We start from the raw sequence: 19,714 nt of genomic DNA, 5'->3' as shown, positions 1-19,714 counted from the left end.
CCTTTTATCTTAGCCTGCTGGACACACTTTCCTCATTCCTGAAGAAGGGCTTATGCCCGATTCTCCTGTTCCTTGGATGCTGCCTGACCTGCTGCGCTTTTCCAGCAACACATTTTCAGCTCTGATCTCCAGCATCTGCAGTCCTCACTTTCTCCTCGGAGAGGTTGAATAGACTGGGACTGTTTTCCCTGGAGCATCGGAGGCTGAGGAGTGACCTTATAGAGATTTATAAAATCATGAAGGACATGGATAGGCTAAATAGATAAGATCTTTTCCCTGGGGTCGTGGAGTCCAGAACTAGAGGGCATAGGTTCTGGGTGAGAGGGGAAAAGATATAAAAGAGACCTAAGGGGCAACATTTTCATGCACAGGGTGGTGTGTGTATGAAATGAGCTGCCAGAGGAAGTGGTGGAGACTGGTATAGTTGCAACATTTAAAAAGCATCTGGATGGATATATGAATAGGAAGGGTTTGGAGGGCTATGGGCCGGGTGCCGTCAGGTGGGACTAGATTGGGTTGGGATATTTGGTTGGCATGGACGAGTTGGACTGAAGGGTCTGTTTCCATGCTGTACATTTCTATGACCCTATGGATATAGTTTGCTCGCTGAGCTGAAAGGTTCATTTCCAGACGTTTCGTTACCTTACTAGGTAACATCTTCAGTGAACCTCATGCGAAGCAGTGTTGAAAATTCCTGCTTTCTATTTATATGTTTGGGTTTCTTTGGGTTGGTGATGTTATTTCCTGTGATGAAGTCACTTCCGGTTCCTTTTCTCAGGGAGTAGTAGATGGAGTCTAACTCGATATATTTGTTGAAAGAGTTCCGGTTGGAATGGCATGCTTCAAGGAATTCTCGTGCGTGTCTTGTGCACGTTTGGAAATTAACCTTTCAGCTCAGCGAGCAAACCTACATCCAAAACCCCAACCTGAGCTGCAAATCTTCTCAAAACTCACTATGATTCTATGACTAAGTCATATTGCCTATGTGTTACAGAATGGTGTTGTTGTGAATGACGCAGGAGCTACCACTAGGGGGTAATTTAGGAGTGAGAAAAACTCAAGCTAAGATACAAAAACCATTTTACAGGCCTGGACTACACAAGAATGTAGTTTAATTTTGCCAGACATGTCAGATAATTGGAAAACCACAGGCAGTAATAAAACCCGCACCTTCAATATCTACTCCTGCATTTGAGGAACCTCTTAGAGTCTTAATTGTTTGCGTAGGACCCTTACCTAAAGCAAAAAATGAGAATCAGTATTTGTTAACAATAATGGATGTGTTCACTAGATTTTCAGAGGCTTTCCCATTATGTAATATCACAGCTAAAAGAATTCTAGAAGAGTTACTCAAATTTTTTTAAGAGATATGGACTACCCACCGAGATGCAATCAGATCAAGAGTCAAACTTTACATTCAAGGAAGCTATGAATAGCTTAAGAATATAATAATTCAAATCTACTGCGTACCATCCAGAGTTACAGGGAAGTACTAGAAAGGTGGCATCAGACATTGGCAACCATGTTGAGGGCTTATAGTCAAGACTGTCCAGATGATTGGGATATGAGAATTCTGTTTGTACTTTTTGCAATCAGAGATACACCAATGAATCAACCAAATTCAGTCTATTTGAATTAGGTTTTGGGCATGAAGTGAGAGGACTGTTAATATTGATTAAGGAGAAATTAGCAAGTCAGAATTCAGAGACCATATATTTGTCAACTTTTAGGGAACGATTAAATAGAGTGGAGGAGTTGACTAGACAGCATTTAAAAGTACCACAGCATACAATGAAACAGGAAGCAGATAAGAAATCAAAACCTCGCAATTTGCTTTCGGAGATGAGGTGTTAATGTTACTTCCAGTGATAAGTGAACCTTTAAAAGCAAAGTTTAGTGGACCTTATCAAGTTGAAAGAAAATCAAGTGAGGTGAACTATTTGATGAGGACTCCAGACAGAAAGAATTCTGTGTGTCATGTGAATATGTTCAAAAAGTATTTTGACAGGGAAAGAAAGCCAAAGGGCACTGAATTATTGGTTACAACACGGAAGAACCAGGTTCAGAGGATTCTGAATTGGACATTCCACAAATTTAGTTGAACAATGGGGCAGTTGTGGAAAAATTGGGATAAGTTATTGATTTACCTTCCAGAGGGAAATCAAAATGACCTGAAAGAGCTACTACCATCATATGGGGAGAGATGTGGAAATAAGCTGGGAAGTACCAGTCTAATTATGCACAATGTAGATATAGGATATGGTGTTCCAATTAAGCAACATCCTTTATAGGCATAACCTTCTAAACTTGACCCAGGTTCAAAAGGAGATTGAACGCATGCTCCAAGATGACATAATCGAAGTGAGTTACATTGATTGGAGCTCATCCGTAGTAATAGTGCAAAACCAGATGGTACATAGTGGTTAGGTGTGGAATATCGCAAAGTCAGTGCAGTTACTGATGTATATCTGATTCCACGTTTTGAAGACTATGTTGAAAAGGTGGGACAAGCAAGTTGTATTTCAAAGTTGGACTTGCTCAGAGGATACTGGCAGGTACCTTTTGTCAGAAAGAGCGAAGACAATTTCGGCTTTCATAATGCTGAATGGACTATATCAGTTTAAAGTCATGTTATTTGAAATGAAAAATGCGTCAGCTGGATTTCAGAGATTAACCAATTAGTTCATTGCCGCATTACCCAACTGTGTTATATACGTAGATGACCTAGTGATTTTTAGTCACACATGGAAGGAATATTTGTAACATTTATCAGACTTGTTCGATTGACTTTGGAAGGCAGGCTTGGTGATAAACTTGGATAAAAGTGAATTTGCCAAAACCCAAGTCACCTTTCTGACCCATGTTATTGGATATGGACAAATGGCCCCATGGGATGCAAAAACAAAGATAATTTCCCAGACCATCAACAAAAAGAGTGGTGCTACGATTCCTGGGATTGAGTGGATTTAATTGAAAATTCGTACCAAATTTTAACAGTGTGGCTGTTCTGCTCACTGAACTGTTAAAGAAAGGCAAGAGGTTTGTGAACAGTGGACTGTGAGAAGGCATTTGACAGCCTGAAAGCTGTGTCATCCACTGTTCCAATATTAGCCACACCTAATTCTGTCAAGCCATTCAAGATGGCTATCGATGCAAGTGGTGTGGATGTCCATGCTGTGCTGTTGTAGGAAGATTACGAGAAGATAGAAAGAGGTTTCAGGTATTTCTCCAGGAAATTGAACATACATCAAATGAGAAGAAGACTTTGAGCTTGATGTTGGCGTTATAACATTTCAATGTTTGTTTCCAGTAATGTATCTGACACGATCGTATACACTGATCATAACCCATTGAAGTTTGTGGAGAAATTTAAGGACAAAAATGCTAGGCTGTTTGGATGTGGAGATGTGAGGATCACTAGTAGAGTTCCTGTTAACATTTACAATATGTCTACCTGGTATATAATTTCTGGTTTCAGCTGAAGCACCAACATATCTGTTGACGAAAGTGGAATCCAGCCAACAAACTGTATGCAACCGCCAATTTTTTCGTTTGTACAGAGGAGATCTTGCCCATGCTTTAGAAACAATGTAAGGAGGTAACGTTGAGGAAAGCAGTCACGAAGGGACACCAGGAAAGAAGGCACTCACCAGGGAGTGGGCCGAGAGTGGCAATCATGAGGGGACTTGGAGCAGATGGCTGAAGAAAATAGTATGCACCTGGGAACTACCAATGTCGTTGAGGAGAGTGGATGCAAGGGGACTCGGTCTGCAGCAGTGCCAGGGAGGAATGGTGCACTAGCACAGTCAGTGAGGTTGCAGGCGATGTGGAGAGTGCTCTGTGGTGGGACCTGGGCTGCGAATGGCTAGACTCGAGTGGGAGGAAAACAAAATGGCAGACCAATTTGGGGCAATAAGTCTGCTTGTTTGATGAAGAGTCAGAAAATTGGACTTTATATATGGAATACTTTAATTTGTTTTTTAAGGTGAGCAAAGTGGTTGAAGACATCATGGTTTCGGTTTTCCTACCTACCATCAGGAGCAAGGCCCTCATGATTCTAAGGTGTCTGGTGCAATCAGAGAAACCCACAGAGAAGATGTTCCATGAGCTATGCAAAGTGTTAGGAAATTATTTTGCACCCAAGCTGTCGGCGATCACTGAATGTTTCCATTTTTACAAATGGATACAGCACAGAGTCCATCATCCAATTCGTTGCTGCCTTGACCATTGTGAATTCAGAGGGGTCTTGGAAGATACCTTGAGACAATTTGGTTGGTGACCTCCCATGTGAAGCCAACCAACACAAGCTACTAACAAGGAGAGAGCCGGATTTGTAGGCTGGTTTCGAAATTACTACCTTGTTGGAGTTGGTCACGAGTTTGCTGATGACTCCCTGGTGCATCAAACAGTGGAAAGTCAGCACAATGCAACACCAAATGTAGAATGCCACTGATGTTGCAAGACTGGTGTAAGAATTCAAGGACTTGAAGTGCCACACATGTAAGCAAGTGGATTATATTGCATGAAATTGCCAGGTACGACCTAGATGAGGGGGTGGGGTGGGTCCAGAAAGATATAACCCTGAGGACAAGGTATAAGGTCTGAGATGTCTGTATTGAATGTGTGATTAATGTGGGGAATGAGAGTTGTTTTTCCTCCACCATTAAGAGGAAAGGTGTTGGAACAAATGCATGAAAGGCACTACACCATGATGGGAATGAAGAAGCTCGCCAGGAACTACTTTTGGTAGCTGGATTTGGACTTCCAGATTAAGAAGAACATGGGATCTGATGTGCAACTGCACTGCTATTATCACTTCTTCAAGCATGGGAATAGTCTCAAACACCATGCCAGCAAATTCACATTGATTTCACAGAACCGGTAGAGGGACGGATGCCATCTCCCAAGTGGGCTGGTGTGATGGTGGTCATTGAGTCAGTTTTGGCAGAAGTAACAGTGTACAAACTGGATGAAATACTGGATAACATATTTGCCAGGTTTGGGACCAATTTTTAAAAATATATTTTTATTGAAAATAATTTTTTTTTGATATCACAACAAGTACTAAACAAAACAAATCAAAACCATACAAATAAACCCACTAATAACTAACTAAATCATAATAGTAATAATATAGCTCAACGAAACAAAGTAATAGCCCTTGACCATTGAGAGTATAAATTTATACATATTCATGTCTTCGTAGTTTCTGCCCTCTTGATACCAAATTCATTAAACAGAATCGTCATGGCTATATATAGGCTCTTATTAGTATGGCAGACAAATCTGTATCCAAATAGTCCAGAAAGGGCAGTCACATCTTATAAAAATTCTTAGTTTTATGGTGCACCATACTTGTAAGAAAGTCCGAAGGGATGTGTTCCATGACTAGCTTATGCCAGCCCAACAGCTCTGGGGGGTTTTCAGACACTCAGCCTAACAGAATGTTCTTTATTGCGCAAAAAGTGGGGATACTGAAAAGCTTCTTTTTTATGCACGTCTTATGGAAGTGGATTAAGAAGGCCAAGAAAAATAGATACTGGGTCCATCTCCACCTCTGACCCCAAGACCCCCTCTATTTCGCCTACCATAGTGCTCCAGTATGCCCACAGCCTTTTGGCAGGACCAGAGACAATGAGTGAGCATACTAATATGCATTTTGCATTTAGGGCACATTGGAGATACTCCTGCTTTGAATTTTGAAAGGCTGTCTGGAACCAAATGGACTCTGTGGAGAATTTTCAATTCCAAGGCATGGGTCCTGTTGCAAATCGAAATTCTCTTTGCATTTTCCCAGATATCCTCCCATACTTCAGAAGAGATCTCGACGTCCAGCTCCCTCTCCAATACCTTACAGAGCCGTTCGGGCTCGTCTGAGGGACCCTCTCGCAATAGGTGATAGACATTGCTGACAGAAAGTGTTTTTTCTGCACTCAGCACCCTCTTCTCCGTGTCAGATCTTTAAGAATCAGTTCAAAGTGTGGTCTGTTTTTGTATGAAATTCCTTATTTGAAAAAATAACAAGAGATCTCTTCTGGGCAACTCTTATTTCCAAGCCAACTAGTCAAAAGACATCAGTTTATCTCCTCGAATAAATCCTGAGTCTATCATCCCTGGCTGAAAACCCGACATACAACTATGGTTGTAAAAAAAAAATGTTTTGGCAATATTGCCCTCACTCTGACGCATTGCTCTGCATACTTTAACCGTGCTATTAACTATTGGGCTATGGCAATTTCCTTAACTGCCCTCATTTTGTCCAAGATCAGCAAGCTCGTAAGGGGGCATCTTGCCTGAGATGCTTCGATGTCCAACTATAATGAGTGAGGGACTGTGGTGAAACGGTTAAAAATTATGTCCCAATACATGTGTGAATCTAACCGGAATGGAGGTGTTGCTTAGTCCCGTGTGAATCTTATTACACACCTCCCCGTGTGAATCTTCTTATCTGTATGTAACCAGAATGGAATGTGTTTTTTAGCCTTGCTCTGCTGTTCACATGAATGTTTATATCTGGAAAAGAGTATATCAGCTGGAAAAGTCTCCAGTTTGGTGAGTCTGCTCCGGGGTTACGTTTAACCGCCGAGCGTGGGTTGTTGGCAACCGCTCTACGAGAACTGACGGCTCCCAGTTCCGGTAACATGTAGAGTGAGTATAAGCCAGACCCGTTGTAAGTATGAGACCTGGTTGTGGCGACGCTGCGGGGAATAAAATGCTCATATTCTAGCAGACTCGCCTCTTGGTCGTTTGTTCTGTGTCAGACTACGCTCCTACGAACCTGACCTTGAGAATTTTTTAAAACAGGGACCCCCCCGGGCCCAATCATTCACATAAGAAAGCAACAAGATTAATTGGTAGTTTTTTGATATCTAAAAAATCCACTTCTCCCAGTCTATGGGGTAAATGCAGTTTAGTCAATTAAATAAGGGGTTGCTTGCGATACCAGGTAAAGAAACTGAACAAGACATTCAGTCTTCTAAATGTTTGCTTAGTTAAAAGCAGAGGAAGCATTCGCATAGGATACAGCAGACGAGGGAGAATGCTCATTTTAATGAGGGTTATTTGACCTAACCAAGAGATTGGAAGGGCCTCCCATCTTCGAAGGTCTTATTTGTTTCTGTCAAATAAATGGACAAAATTGGTTTTAAATAGCCGATCAAAGACTGAAGTAATGAATTTTCCTAAGTAGAGAAAGCCCTCCCGTGACCATCTAAAGGGAAATCGAGATTTGTCCTCAGGACTGGGCATTTTCGGGAGACCACCCATGGTCATGACTTCTGATTTTGCAAAGTTGATCTTGTAATTTTGAAAAGCTACTAAACTAATTAATGCATTGTATCAAATGAGGCACCGAAACTGTTGGGTTTGATAAAAGGACAAGAACACGTGGGCGGCACGGTGGCACAGTGGTTAGCACTGCTGCCTCACAGCGACAGAGACCCGGGTTCAATTCCCGCCTCAGGCGACTGACTGTGTGGAGTTTGCACGTTCTCCCCGTGTCTGCATGGGTTTCCTCCGGGTGCTCCGGTTTCCTCCCACAGTCCAACTGTGGACTTGTTGGGCCGAAGGGCCTGTTTCCACACTGTAAGTAATCTAATCTAATCTAAAAACATCAATGCAATCTTATGTGACTTTGTTCTCACTTCTGGAGCAGATATATTGGGATCCTTCCATATTGCCTCTGCCAGTTGTTCAATCACCAATGTAAAAAGCAACGGTGATAAGAGACAGCCCTATCGACTGTCCCTGAGAATATTGAAATTGTTTGACCGCACACCATTGGTGAGGACCGTGGCAAGAGGGTCACTATACAAAACCTTACTCATCTGATAAAGACCTTGCCCAAGCCAAACTGCTTTAAAGTATTAACAAAAAGGCCACTTCACTTATTCAAATGCCATCTCAGCATCTCAAGAGATCACTAATCACTGTACCCATCATTGTTGACATATTTGGATTGCAGTAAGTAACCTCCTGACATGATTCAATGATCTGCGACCTTTTATAAACCCCGTCTGATCCTCCTTAATGATGGAGGGCAACACAGTTTCTAGTCTTAGTGCAAGAGTCTTAGATAGGATTTTGAACTCAACATTCAGGAGTGAGATGGGTCTATAGGAAGCACAATCCTATAGCACAAACGGAGCATGAAGGAGAGAGTCTTGCTCAAGGGTCACTCCCGGGAGGTCCAAATTCTTAAAAAAAAAAAGACTCCATCCTAACCCACCCATCCTCTAAACTTTCGGATTGGTATAGTTCGGAGTAAAATTTCTGAAATGCCGCGTTAATCTTGTTGAATTATGTGTTAAATTTTTGTATCTTCCCTGATTGAGGTAATGGCTTGGGGAGCATTCCTTTTCCTGGCAAGTTACATTAAGTACTTGCCCAGCTTATCCCCATGCTCAAACAGCCTTTGTTTTGTAAATGTAAGTTCCCTCTTGGCCGCCTGTGTGAGCATGGAGTTCAGTGTGGACCGAAGCACTGTGATCCTCTGCAGTTTAGCCAACGAGGGCCTGTCAAAATATGCCTTTCCAATGGCCTTCAGATGCGTCTTGAGCAAGCATTGCTGCTCACTTTTTCTGCTGTTTCTTATTGGCAGAATAGGAAACAACTAACCCCCTAGCATAGGCTTTAGCAGTTTCCAAGAGAATGGATGGATTACTGGCAGAGTCTGAAATAATGTTTTAAAAAGGCTCTGGATTTGGCAGAAAAGAATTCGGTAAACTTGCTCTCCTTAAGAATGAAGGGGTTCAGTTGCCAGTGGCTTGAACCTACCATAGTATCCTTACTCTTGACCATTAGATACACTGGAGCGTGATCAGAAATAGTGAAATTGCGAGTTGTACGTGACACCACTGAGCTGAAATGCGCTTCAGGAGTCCAAAAGAGATCAGTCCTGGTATGGCGTTTGTGCAGATTTGAGAAGGTGCCTCCGAACATCCACCAATCCTGGTTCAACACGCAAATCCCTTAATTGCTTAGATCGTAAAGAAGATATTGCGGGACTTTTGAGCAATCTATCCACTGTAGGGCCAATTTGACAATTAAAATCCCTTCCTACGATAATATGTTGAGGCGTGAGGTTAACCAGTTTAGTGCGTCTATCAAGAACTTGAGGGCGTGGGCTGGGGGACAGTAAACATTTAAGATCCTGTATTCTTCCCCATTTATCAAAGCTTTAAGGATTACAAGTCTCCCGGGTGAGTCTTTAATGCACTCTAACAACTTAAAAGGGAGATTGTTCCTAACAAGTATGCCACCCCCCCCCGCCCCCCCACTCCTAGTATTGAAAGATGAGAAATAAACTCAGCCATACGCATTCTTTTGTAGTTTCAGATGCTCTGCATAATCGCTGCGTGTTTCTTGCAACAAGGCAACATCCATCCTCTCCTTTTTAAGACTGGAAAGTACATTCTTCCTCTTGACCGTCGAGTAACTCCCCTTAATATTCCAGGTACACCACTTGAACATATCCTTAGCCATAACCTTCTATAGCACCATTTAGCCTCCAGAGAAGGAGAAGAAGAACTGTTAGCTACGATCTGAGCTTCAGTACAAGGAAGTCCATAAAACACAAAAGCTACATAAACTAAAAACAGCTACAACCCATAAATCTACAAAAACTATGTACACCAATAATGAAAAACAAAGAAACATCAAAGGCACTGATTAGAGGAATTAATCACCATTCAGTGGGGGAACCTACACATCCCGAAATCATACTAGCCATTCCCCCCCACCCTCTTAACTCTTACTAGCTAGGGTCGCACCACAAACACAGGCAACCCAGTTGGAAAAAAACAAGATTAGTAATCTACACAAGTAAGTTAAAAGTAAATACGTCTCACATCCTGTGGTGTAACTTAACTTAGAAATTAAGGATACATACTCTATCCATCTCGAGCATAATTTAATGCAACTTATTACCAACAAAAGGAGACACTACCAAGTCCTTTATAAAGAAAGACAAACCCGAACAACTCTATTTTCTGTGCCTTTTTTTTAGATTAGATTCCCTACAGTGTAGAAACAGGCCCTTCAGCCCAATAAGTCCACAACAACCCTCTGAAGAGTAAACCACCTAGACCCACTTATCTCTGACTAATGCACCTAACACTATGGGCAATTTAACATGGCCAATTCACCTAGCCTGCGGGAGGAAACCAGAGAAACCCACGCAGACACTGGAAGAATGTGTAAACTCCACACAGACAGTTGCCCGAGGCTGGAAACGAACCTGGGACTCTGGTGCTCTGAGGCACCGTGCCACCCCAATCATCTAGCTTAAGTCAGCATGTCCACAAAGTCTCTGGCGAGTCAAATAAATGTATATCCATTATAATGAATCCTATTCTGGGAAAAATCACCAGTCTCCGAGTCAGAGTCGGGGTTCAACGACAGAGTTTATTGTACGAGAAAATACCGGAGCTCCGGGGAGAGAAAGACACCAACAGCACAGTGGTTGGCTGCGATTCTTCTTTCAACCGGGAGCACATATCAAGATACTTTTATACATTTTGTGATATAATAGGCCAGTGATGAGGTTATTGTCTCTGTAACATTGTTTGTTGTTAATATTGCAGAATCGTTGATAGTTTTGATGCAGTCATTGTCAGTTCCAGCACAGCCTTTGTTAATGTCAACACGGTCATTGTCAGTTTCAGTGCAGACATTGTCAGTTTCAGTGTCTGCATGGACGTGATTGCTGTAGTAACAGGCACTAATTGCTCTTCCTGAGAAGGACAATTACTGCAACCCTGGCTATTAGCATTTTGCATTGAGTCAGTATCAAACCGTTAGCATTTCTATCAAAGGTGTTGGTTGGACCAGACACTTCGGCGGGCAGTATACACAACTCGTGTATTCTCTCCCCCACCTGCCTTAAACTAATCAACTAGGTTGTGAGTGCATTGTGCTGGCATTCCGGTAGCTCCATGCAGCATCTGTGTTTGCTCTGCTGTCTCTCTCCATATTGTGGTCTGGTGACCATCTTGTGTGTCAAGTGGCTAACTTATGGCTCAGCAGCCACCTTGTCTGTCCATGTGCCTAGTGTCACCCTACCCCGTGCCATCTCCCACTTCAATCTGAGGCACTGCTGAATATCTTAGAGTCCTGGTACCAAGCTTTCTCAGTCTCCTCTTGATGCTATCGTAGGACATCCTTTTCCGAATCGTGCCGCTGAGAAGTCTTGTAAAAACATGATCCTGGAGCCCTCATGCACCAATGCCTTTGGATCCTTCCCTTGTGCTCTGGAAGCTTTCATGACTCTGTTTGTGTTTGTAATGATGGAACCGTACCAGGGTAGGATGAGGGCGCTTCTCCATTACTGGCCTTTGTGCTGCTGCCTGGTGAGCTCTCTCAATCTTTAACCTTCCCTTTTCAGTCTCAATTCCAGGAACCACTTCAAAAAGAATTCTACTAACCACTCACCTTCCATCTTCTCAGCCATGCCAACAATGCAAAGGTTCTTTCTTCAGCCCCTGTTCCCAAGGTCATCCACCAGATCCAGCAAACCACGGACCTGTGTTTCCAGGGCATCAATCTGACTCTTGGATGAATCAGACTCTGCTTCCAATCCTGTGGCCTGGCGCTCGAGCTCATCAGTCCTTTTCCCCAGGTCTCGCAGCATAGCAGAGACTGGGGTCAGCTTTTCCTCTTTTTTTTCTTCAATCTGCTTCTCAAGGACTTTACGAGATTCAACAAGCTCCTCAACCAAGGCCTGGTGAGTAAGCAAGAATGCAATTGGCTGGATTGCGCCGCTGACCTGTCCCCAGGCAGACCACCTTTTTTCAGCATTCTCCTGCATCCAAAATGAAGGCAAGTAAAGTTTTCAGGTTCTGTAGCTCTTTTACTTTATTTTTTAACCTCATGGATCGGACAGGTTCGAGCTCTGTCCTGCCGATGTTGTGGCATGGAGCCCAGCAAATGCGATCCTCCCTAGGTTGCCACCATCTTGCATCCCCGTTTTGGGAACACTGAACAAGTCGTGAGTGACAATGGTCCACAGTTTGTGGCGCAATAGTTTGAGGAGTACCCAGAAAATCATGAAATCAGATCCATGAGGTTGGCTGCATGTCGCCCTGCAACAAATAGCTCGGCAGAAAGATTTGTTCAAACCTTCAAGCAGACCTTCAAGAGGAGGGGTCACCAGGATAGTAAATGAACAAGTTTCTCCGCATGTATTGGAACATGCCATATGTGATGACCCAATGTTCATTGGTGTTCTTAATATTCAACCCAGCTGAGAACCAAATTTGAACCATATTTGGCTGGTAGAGCAAAATCAAGATGGCCAGAAGGGTGGGAACCTCAATGTCAAGGGTATTCCAAGAGGAAACACCATGTGGTCCAGAATTATGTCAGGGGGAGAAATGCATCCAAGCAGTGGTGGTGCCTCAAACAGGACTGTTGTCATATACGGTACAGACGAGGGATGAACTAGTCTGGAGGAAATGTGTGGACTAGCTCGTCACAACACCTTACCAACAGAACACCAAACTGGTCCAGATGGGACTAGTGGTCTCAATCGAGTCATGTGTCTTTGAACCGGGGTTGGCTATTCCCAGGTTGGAGACAACAGCAATGTCACAAGGCAAAAACAGACAGTCAGAGGGACATATTGCAGAACAACAGAAGCATCTTTGGGGAAGCGATGGCCTCTTGGTATTATGTCTGGACTGTTAATCCAGAGACACAGTAATGTTCTGGGAACCTGGGTTTGAATCTCATCTTGGCAAATTATGGAATTTGATTTCAATAACAGAAAATCTGAAATTAAGAGTCATGATGACCATGAATCTGTTGTCAATTGTTGGGGAAAAAAAACAATCTGGTTCACTAATGTCCTTTAGAAGGAAGGTGCCATCCTTACCTGGTCTGGCCTACATGTGACTCCAGACCTACAGCAATGTGGTTGACTCTTAACTGCCCTCTGGGCAATTAGGGATGGGCAATGAATGCTAACCTAGACCGCAATGTCCTTATCCCGTGAATGATTTTTAAAAAAAAGTTTCATTCTTTGAATTTGACAATGGAGCCAGTGGCTGGAAAAAAATGACATACATCCTTTCTGCAATTTTCCATCCATTGAAATTGCTGCTCTCAGAGCCATTTTCTAATATTTCTTTTTTATTATTCAGTCATGGGACCCAATGATGTTCCCTGAAACTGACTGTGAAGTTATCATCTATGACCACTCCTTAGTTAACTTATGCTGCATTATTTTTGTGAAATTTTGTAAACCATAATTTGTTTAGAAACTTTTGCTTTCAGCTTCTCAATCACAGAATTGTTACACGCAAAAGGAAGCCAATCGGTTTGTGGTCCTAAACTGGCTAGCCAACAAGCGTTATGACTTTGTGTAATTTGTCTCCCTATATCTTCACACATTGGATGATTACGTGCCCCCTTGAATGCCTCAATTGACTTTGTATCTACAGCATTTCCAGCAGTGCGTTTCGGACCCAAGTCATTTGGGTGGGGGTGAGGGGTGGGGGTTGGACTTCTCGCATCAAATTTGCAAGCCATGTTAAATCTATGACAAGAGGGCAGTGTATTGATTTGGGTTTGATGTTAAATTTATCAAAATTATTGAACTTCTGTATATTGTTGACTGCACTCTTATACTGATTTATTGCACCTTCAGATCTGGAATAAAAACTCCAAGGAGAAGAGTATAAACCTGACTGCGCTTGACAAGCATGGCAAGGTGTATGAAGATGGTAAGACTACAACTGGAATCAGTGAAATTTTTCATAAAAAATAATGCTCTGTTCCATCTATCCTTCAAGACCAGTAGTGTATACAGTTGTTTGCGTACGGGGAGTTAAATATATTTGTTCTCTTCTCCTCCTGTATTCGGCAAAAGCAGACAAGGATTTTGCTTTTGCTATTAAAAATTGCATCGTGGCTTTGGAGAAATGGAAAGACAAAGCAGAGCAAATTGGCCAATTTTTTTTTACAACAAAAACAACTGTCCTAGTGTGCATTCTCTTCGCCTTACAACGTAAATACATTTTGCACAAAATTCCCTTTTGCAAGATAGAATGTAGGTTTTAACATATTCTAGTCCAGGAATAAAAAAAAGTGTTTTGCAGAATCAGTATTGACATGGAGCTTTTAAGATGCATTAAGCTTCATTACAATTGCAAATTATGTTATTTCCAAGTCCAATAGAACTGTAGATTTCTTAAGAATATATGGATCTTAATACTGCAATGTCTGTGCGATGAAGTGATTTATATTTAATACAGAATGCTATCAATATTTTGGCATCTGAAATTAATGGTGAAAATAACTTTTAATTATACTTTTGTAATGAATATTTTTCCCACAGTGTGGTCTCAGTGCTGTGAAATGGAGCACTTTCCACTTCAGGCAATCAGTATCAACATCAAATATTTCCACATCAGTTCTTATACCAAGAGATGTTGAAGAAAGCTTTTTTCATTTGTTAACTGAAAGAGTAATGGGTGGAGCTTTATGCTCCATGAAAATAGAGTTGAGAAGAAAGGGAAATAATTGGGTGAGTTGGCCCTGATGAGATGCTTATCCCTTTTCACCAGCTCACCATTTAACTTTGGCGAGAAAGTCCACTGGGGGCTTTGTCAAAGTGCTCAATGAAAGTGGTCAATGAAAGAGAGCTTAAGGGCCTTAACTCATCATCTTCCCAATCATCTGCAACCCCAATAAGTGGAAAGTTTGCTTGTTTTCCCAACTAGAAAACCATGGTGACTGCTGACAAGTTTGGGTGGTGGAGGAAGGGTCTCCAGTCACATTTTTTGGAGGGGGAATTAAAGGCATGGATTAGAGGCAAATATCTGGCCTTGGAAATCTATCTTCTAACCTTGCCATGGAGTATCCACTCCCCGCAACGCCCATCTCTTGACCAGCCAATCAAAATAATTTATCTTCTCGATCCACGTAGGAGTAGGACTTTAAGACTCTTAAGCTGAAGAGCTTTGGCTGGCAACTCAGGATGCCAGTGTCAAGGGTTGTGATAGATGCTTACCCTCACACTGTTTGTCAGTTTTTAACCAACTTATTGGCAGATTTTCAGGTGGTTTATCTCTGTGGTGGGGTAATGTGTTAGTTGCAATCAAATTCAGTTGCACCCATGCCCTGAAAAGGTTTTAGAAAATCATGCCCAGAGATTCTCAATTTTAACTTTGATTTGGACGCCACGATTTCTTTTTCTGAACTCGAATTGTCCTTGTAATGTGCGATGTGTGCTTCACCATGTGTCAACTTAGTTATCACCCGTGCAGGCCTTGGAGATGAATGCATCTCAGTTGATGAAGTTGTACATGAGTCATAAAAATGCTTCCTCAGAATACGCAGCCTCCTCTGAGGACTCCTGGGTCGCCTCGACCCCAGGTTCTATGTGACATTTAAAGGACTTGAATGATAAATGACATGAATTAGAACTGATGTTAGAGAAGAACTAGAAGTCAACATTGTGTTGATGTTCATCAGCTGTGATAGCAATTCAATAAGAGATTGTGATGTGCTAAATGACAATTAAATTGTTAATGCTATCACTGGAAATCTGGGACTCCCATCTGTCCATAACACTTGGCCATGCATTTCTCCACCCTGAAGGTTTCTTTTTATGTTCATTACATTCTTACTGGAGTATCATCCCAAGTCTGTTTCTGCCTAAAGTGCTACACTTATTTCTGCAAAGAGAAAATAGAGTTAGTAATGTGAATGATGAATTGTGTGGAGAGGGTAGCAAGTGAACAGTTGAATAGGGTATTTGTGAGGGATAGTCATGAGATAGCAATTGGGTAATTGTCATTGGCTGTTGAAATCAGTGTGTGAAAAAATGCATCGAGGAAGAGGAACGACTGGAGCTGCAAGATGTGTTGATGTCAGGAGAGCTGCTAGGAGAATACTAGGCAAGTAAGAATTGGGAGCGGTTTGCACCTAAGAATAGAATTGAACTGATTTTTTTGGCCTAATGTGGCCATGGAACACCTTGCAGCAGTTTCAAGGGACCACACTTGTTCTCTCATTTACAGCCCTACCTGGTGTGTTTTTTGATGTTGGCTTCTTCTCCCATCTGCAATGATCAACACTTTTCTGCTAAACATTACAGCCCCCACCAGGACCTCCTGGGAAAGAGTCAGAAAACTGAGCCTTAGCCTCTGGAAGCAATACAGCTATTGGTAGAAATGCCAATCTTGAACCCTGCAATCTTTTGGATTCATTATCGAGTTCAATAATTTTAGGGCCTGAGCATCTTCTCATGTGGAATCATAAAGATGTACAGCACAGAAACGGAACCTTCAGTTCAACTCATGCATGCCGACCAGATATCCTAAACTAATCTCGTCCTATTTGCTAGCACTTGGCTCATATCCCTCTGAAGCCTTCCTATTCAAATACCATCCAGATTCTTTTTAAATGTTGTAATTGTACCAGACTCTCTACTTTCTCTGGCACCACATTCCATAGATGCACCACTCTGTGTGAAAAGTTGCCCCTGATGTCCCTTTCAAAGTTTTCCCCTCTCACCGTAAACTTATCCCCTCTGGTTCCCTCACCCCAGGGAAAAGACCTTGACTATTTACTCTATCCATGCCCCTCATGAGTTTATAAACCTCTATAAGGTCACCCCTCAGTCTCTGATGCTTTGGAAAAGAACAGCCTCAACCTATTCACCCTCTCCCTAAAGTTCAAATCCTCCAACCCTGGCAACCTACTTGTCTAATTTCTGTCATTGAACTTTCATCATGGGTGGTGTGGTGGTTCGGGGTGGGGGGGGGGAGGGATGGGTGGGAAGGCGTCGTGGCGGTGCTGCGCGGTGCGCTGTTGCCTACTGTCCTGAATGGGGAGTGGACATAGCAAGTGCTCAGTCTGTCAATCCCATTGAAGTGAAGTGGCAGCAGCAGGAGAGGCTTCAGCAATGCTGCAGGTCCCTTACACACAAGTGTGTGTCTGCTCCGAAACAAACCCTGAGTCAGAGAGAGAGGGGGCAAGGCAGGCAGAGTGAGGAATAAGGAAACTTCAGAAAATTCCCAGTCCCAGAAGCATTGAATCAGTTATCTGAATAATCAGTTATCCAAACGAAATACTGCCCGCTCATCTTATTTGGATAATCGAGGTTCCTCTGTACGCCCACCTTTTCCAAGCTACACTCAGTTCTGAAGTAGGGTCACTAGACCCAAAACATTAGTTCTGTTTTCTGTTTTCAGATGCTGCCAAATCTGCTGAGTTTTTCCAACAATTTCTGATTTTGCTTCTGTTTTATTATATTGGCTGGAAATAAGTCATTTTAGAAAGCCTCTGATCCTTTGCAGCTCCTGAAAGTATTACTTTAAAGACTTCTTTCTGTACTGTTATGTTCTTTAATTATTATTCTTGTGTTGTTCTTCTTCTCTCCCCCCTTACCAGATCACTTTGGCTGCCTTGTGTGGTCTCACTCAGAGACTCACATTCTGTACGTCGCTGAAAAGAAAAGACCCAAAGTGGAATCCTTCTTCCAACCTAAACCACAGCTCAGTGTGAATGAGGAAGAAGAAGACAATATCAAACCAGAGAAACAAGAGAAACCTGTCAAAGTACAGTACTGTTCTTCTCTCCACTATCACATGTGCAATCCAGGAAGATTAGCATTTAGATGGGGGAGTGCGTTTCAGTGAAAGCTTTTAGGTTTTAAAGTAATATTATGCTATGAACTTGTGACGTTTCATAGCTGTTGGTTGTGAATATGCCTTTTAACAGAGACTTGCCCAGATATTACGGGGAACTTTTGACATTGAATATTGAAAGCACTGATATCAGGAGAAAAGGAATAACGTCCTTGGAGAGTACAGTACATGGAGGACTGACAGATAAGAGAGGTCCAAAATAGAATTGTTGTGTTTAAGAAAATGTTTGAAGTTTAGATAGCTAATGATTTCGAAAGTTACTTTTTAAAAAGAAACAACACTTCTTTCACTGTTCCGTGGTACCTATGATTTCTATTTTCCCTCATCAGTTAACCCTGCCCTGAACTTTGCTTTTGTTCGATTTGCCTGTCCTCTTTTAAACAGCCTACAACTCATCAGATTTCCACCTCTCTTCGGTTTCAAAGAAGAATCCCTTAGATTTCAAATGTTAACTCTGTTTCCATCTCTCCAAATGCTGCCAGACCTGCTGAAATTCTCCAGTACTTTGTTGATTGGCCTGATTTTACTTGACTCTGAGGTTGTATTCCGTAAATAATAAGCTTATAGTCCTAATGTGGGTCAGCTTTGTACTAGCTTTACTGCCTACAATGCATTTTGTTTCTACATCCTTTTTTTTTCCTTTGGCTTCTGAAAGTCACATCTCTCTTGGTACTTGCTATTGTTTTCAAGTGGTCTTTCTTCTTGTATGACCCTTGAAGGCTATTCATGACCATCTGGGGAGACAGATTTGTTAACGCTTCCAAAGCAGGTATTGTATCCCGTTGTAACATTAATGCTACTACTTCAGCTAAGAATGGTTAACTAAGCACCAACTGCAATTGTAGTTAGAAAGTTGGAGTGATTTAGCTATTTTCTTTTCAGGCAGCTTGTGTTTTGGATTAGATTAGATTCTCTACAGTGTTATTGGATGAAACCATTTAGTCCTTTATCAAAATATAAAAGTGAATCATTGTAACGTAAGTTGTTTTTAATGGGAATCCATTCTCCCATGTTTTCTATTCTGTGAGCAAGAATTCAAATCCTTCATTAAAAGGGGCAATCTTGCATCAGTATCTTGTACTGTGTTGACAACTTGTGTCAGTTAACCAAGAAACATCACTGTTTCAACATTTGAAATCGGGATCATGTTGCACAGAAAAGGGCTAGCTACTGATTGCTGGGATGACAGGATTGACTGGACAGGCTAGATGCAGGGAGAATGTTCCCGATGTTTGGGAAGTTCAGAACTGGGGGTCACAGTATAAGAATAAGGGACAAGCCATTCACGACTAAGATGAGGAAGAATTTCTTCACTAAGAGAGTTGTGAACTTGTGGAATTCTCTACCACAGAAAGCTGTTGGGGCTGCTTCATTAGATATATTCAGGAGGGATCTGGACGTGTTCCTTGTGGCTAAAGGGATCAAGGAGTGTGCAGAAAAAGTGGGAATGGGATACTGAAATTGCATGGTCAGCCATGATCATATTCAATTGTGGTGCATGCTCGAAGGGACGAATGGCCTACACCTGCACATGTTTTCTACCTTTCTTTGTTCCCAATGCTTCTCCAATGGAAGTCAGGTTAGTTTTGAGAGTGGGTTATATTTTGACATTAAGGTGGTCAATACATGACACTATTCAAATTTGTTGTCTCATTAATTGATTAAATTGAGTGAAAACAACTTGAATTAGATTTACAATCCAATGCTCTCAAGATCCATCCTAGTACTTAATTAAGAACTCATTGACTGTCCAAATCAACTCTCATATTTTAAATAAGTGAACGCACACTAGGTGAGGCGGTTAACTGAGAGAAGAGTTTTGAAGGCGAGTGTGAAACTATGATTTGTCAGACTTTTCCGCATGCCTAAGAATTAACTAGACATTAATTAAACATTAATAACCCTAAGGTGTCATATATTAATAATGCATCACTCCCCAGCAGACTGATTTGTTAGTTACAACTTTATGCACAAAAAGGTTTTGACAAAACATATAACTTTGCCTGTTGGTTTTTGTTGCTATAATATAATAATTTCACTGAAGATCATGTATTGTAAAT

General features: G+C 41.9%; 1 protein-coding gene across 2 annotated transcripts in view; it reads left to right on the top strand.

The window, feature by feature from the left end:
- apeh (acylaminoacyl-peptide hydrolase) overlaps positions 1-19,714 on the top strand; it is an 83,950-nt gene that overhangs the window by 17,936 nt on the left and 46,300 nt on the right. For both annotated transcript variants that reach the window (XM_043708398.1, XM_043708397.1), the window contains exons 5-6: positions 13,646-13,721; positions 17,398-17,564. In XM_043708398.1, the coding sequence (XP_043564333.1) occupies positions 13,646-13,721; positions 17,398-17,564 (243 nt within the window). The remainder of the gene's footprint in view (positions 1-13,645; positions 13,722-17,397; positions 17,565-19,714) is intronic.

The sequence above is a fragment of the Chiloscyllium plagiosum genome, chromosome 18 (assembly GCF_004010195.1).
Source record: "Chiloscyllium plagiosum isolate BGI_BamShark_2017 chromosome 18, ASM401019v2, whole genome shotgun sequence".
Classification (NCBI taxonomy): domain Eukaryota; kingdom Metazoa; phylum Chordata; class Chondrichthyes; order Orectolobiformes; family Hemiscylliidae; genus Chiloscyllium; species Chiloscyllium plagiosum.
This window is presented reverse-complemented; position numbering and strand designations above follow the sequence as displayed.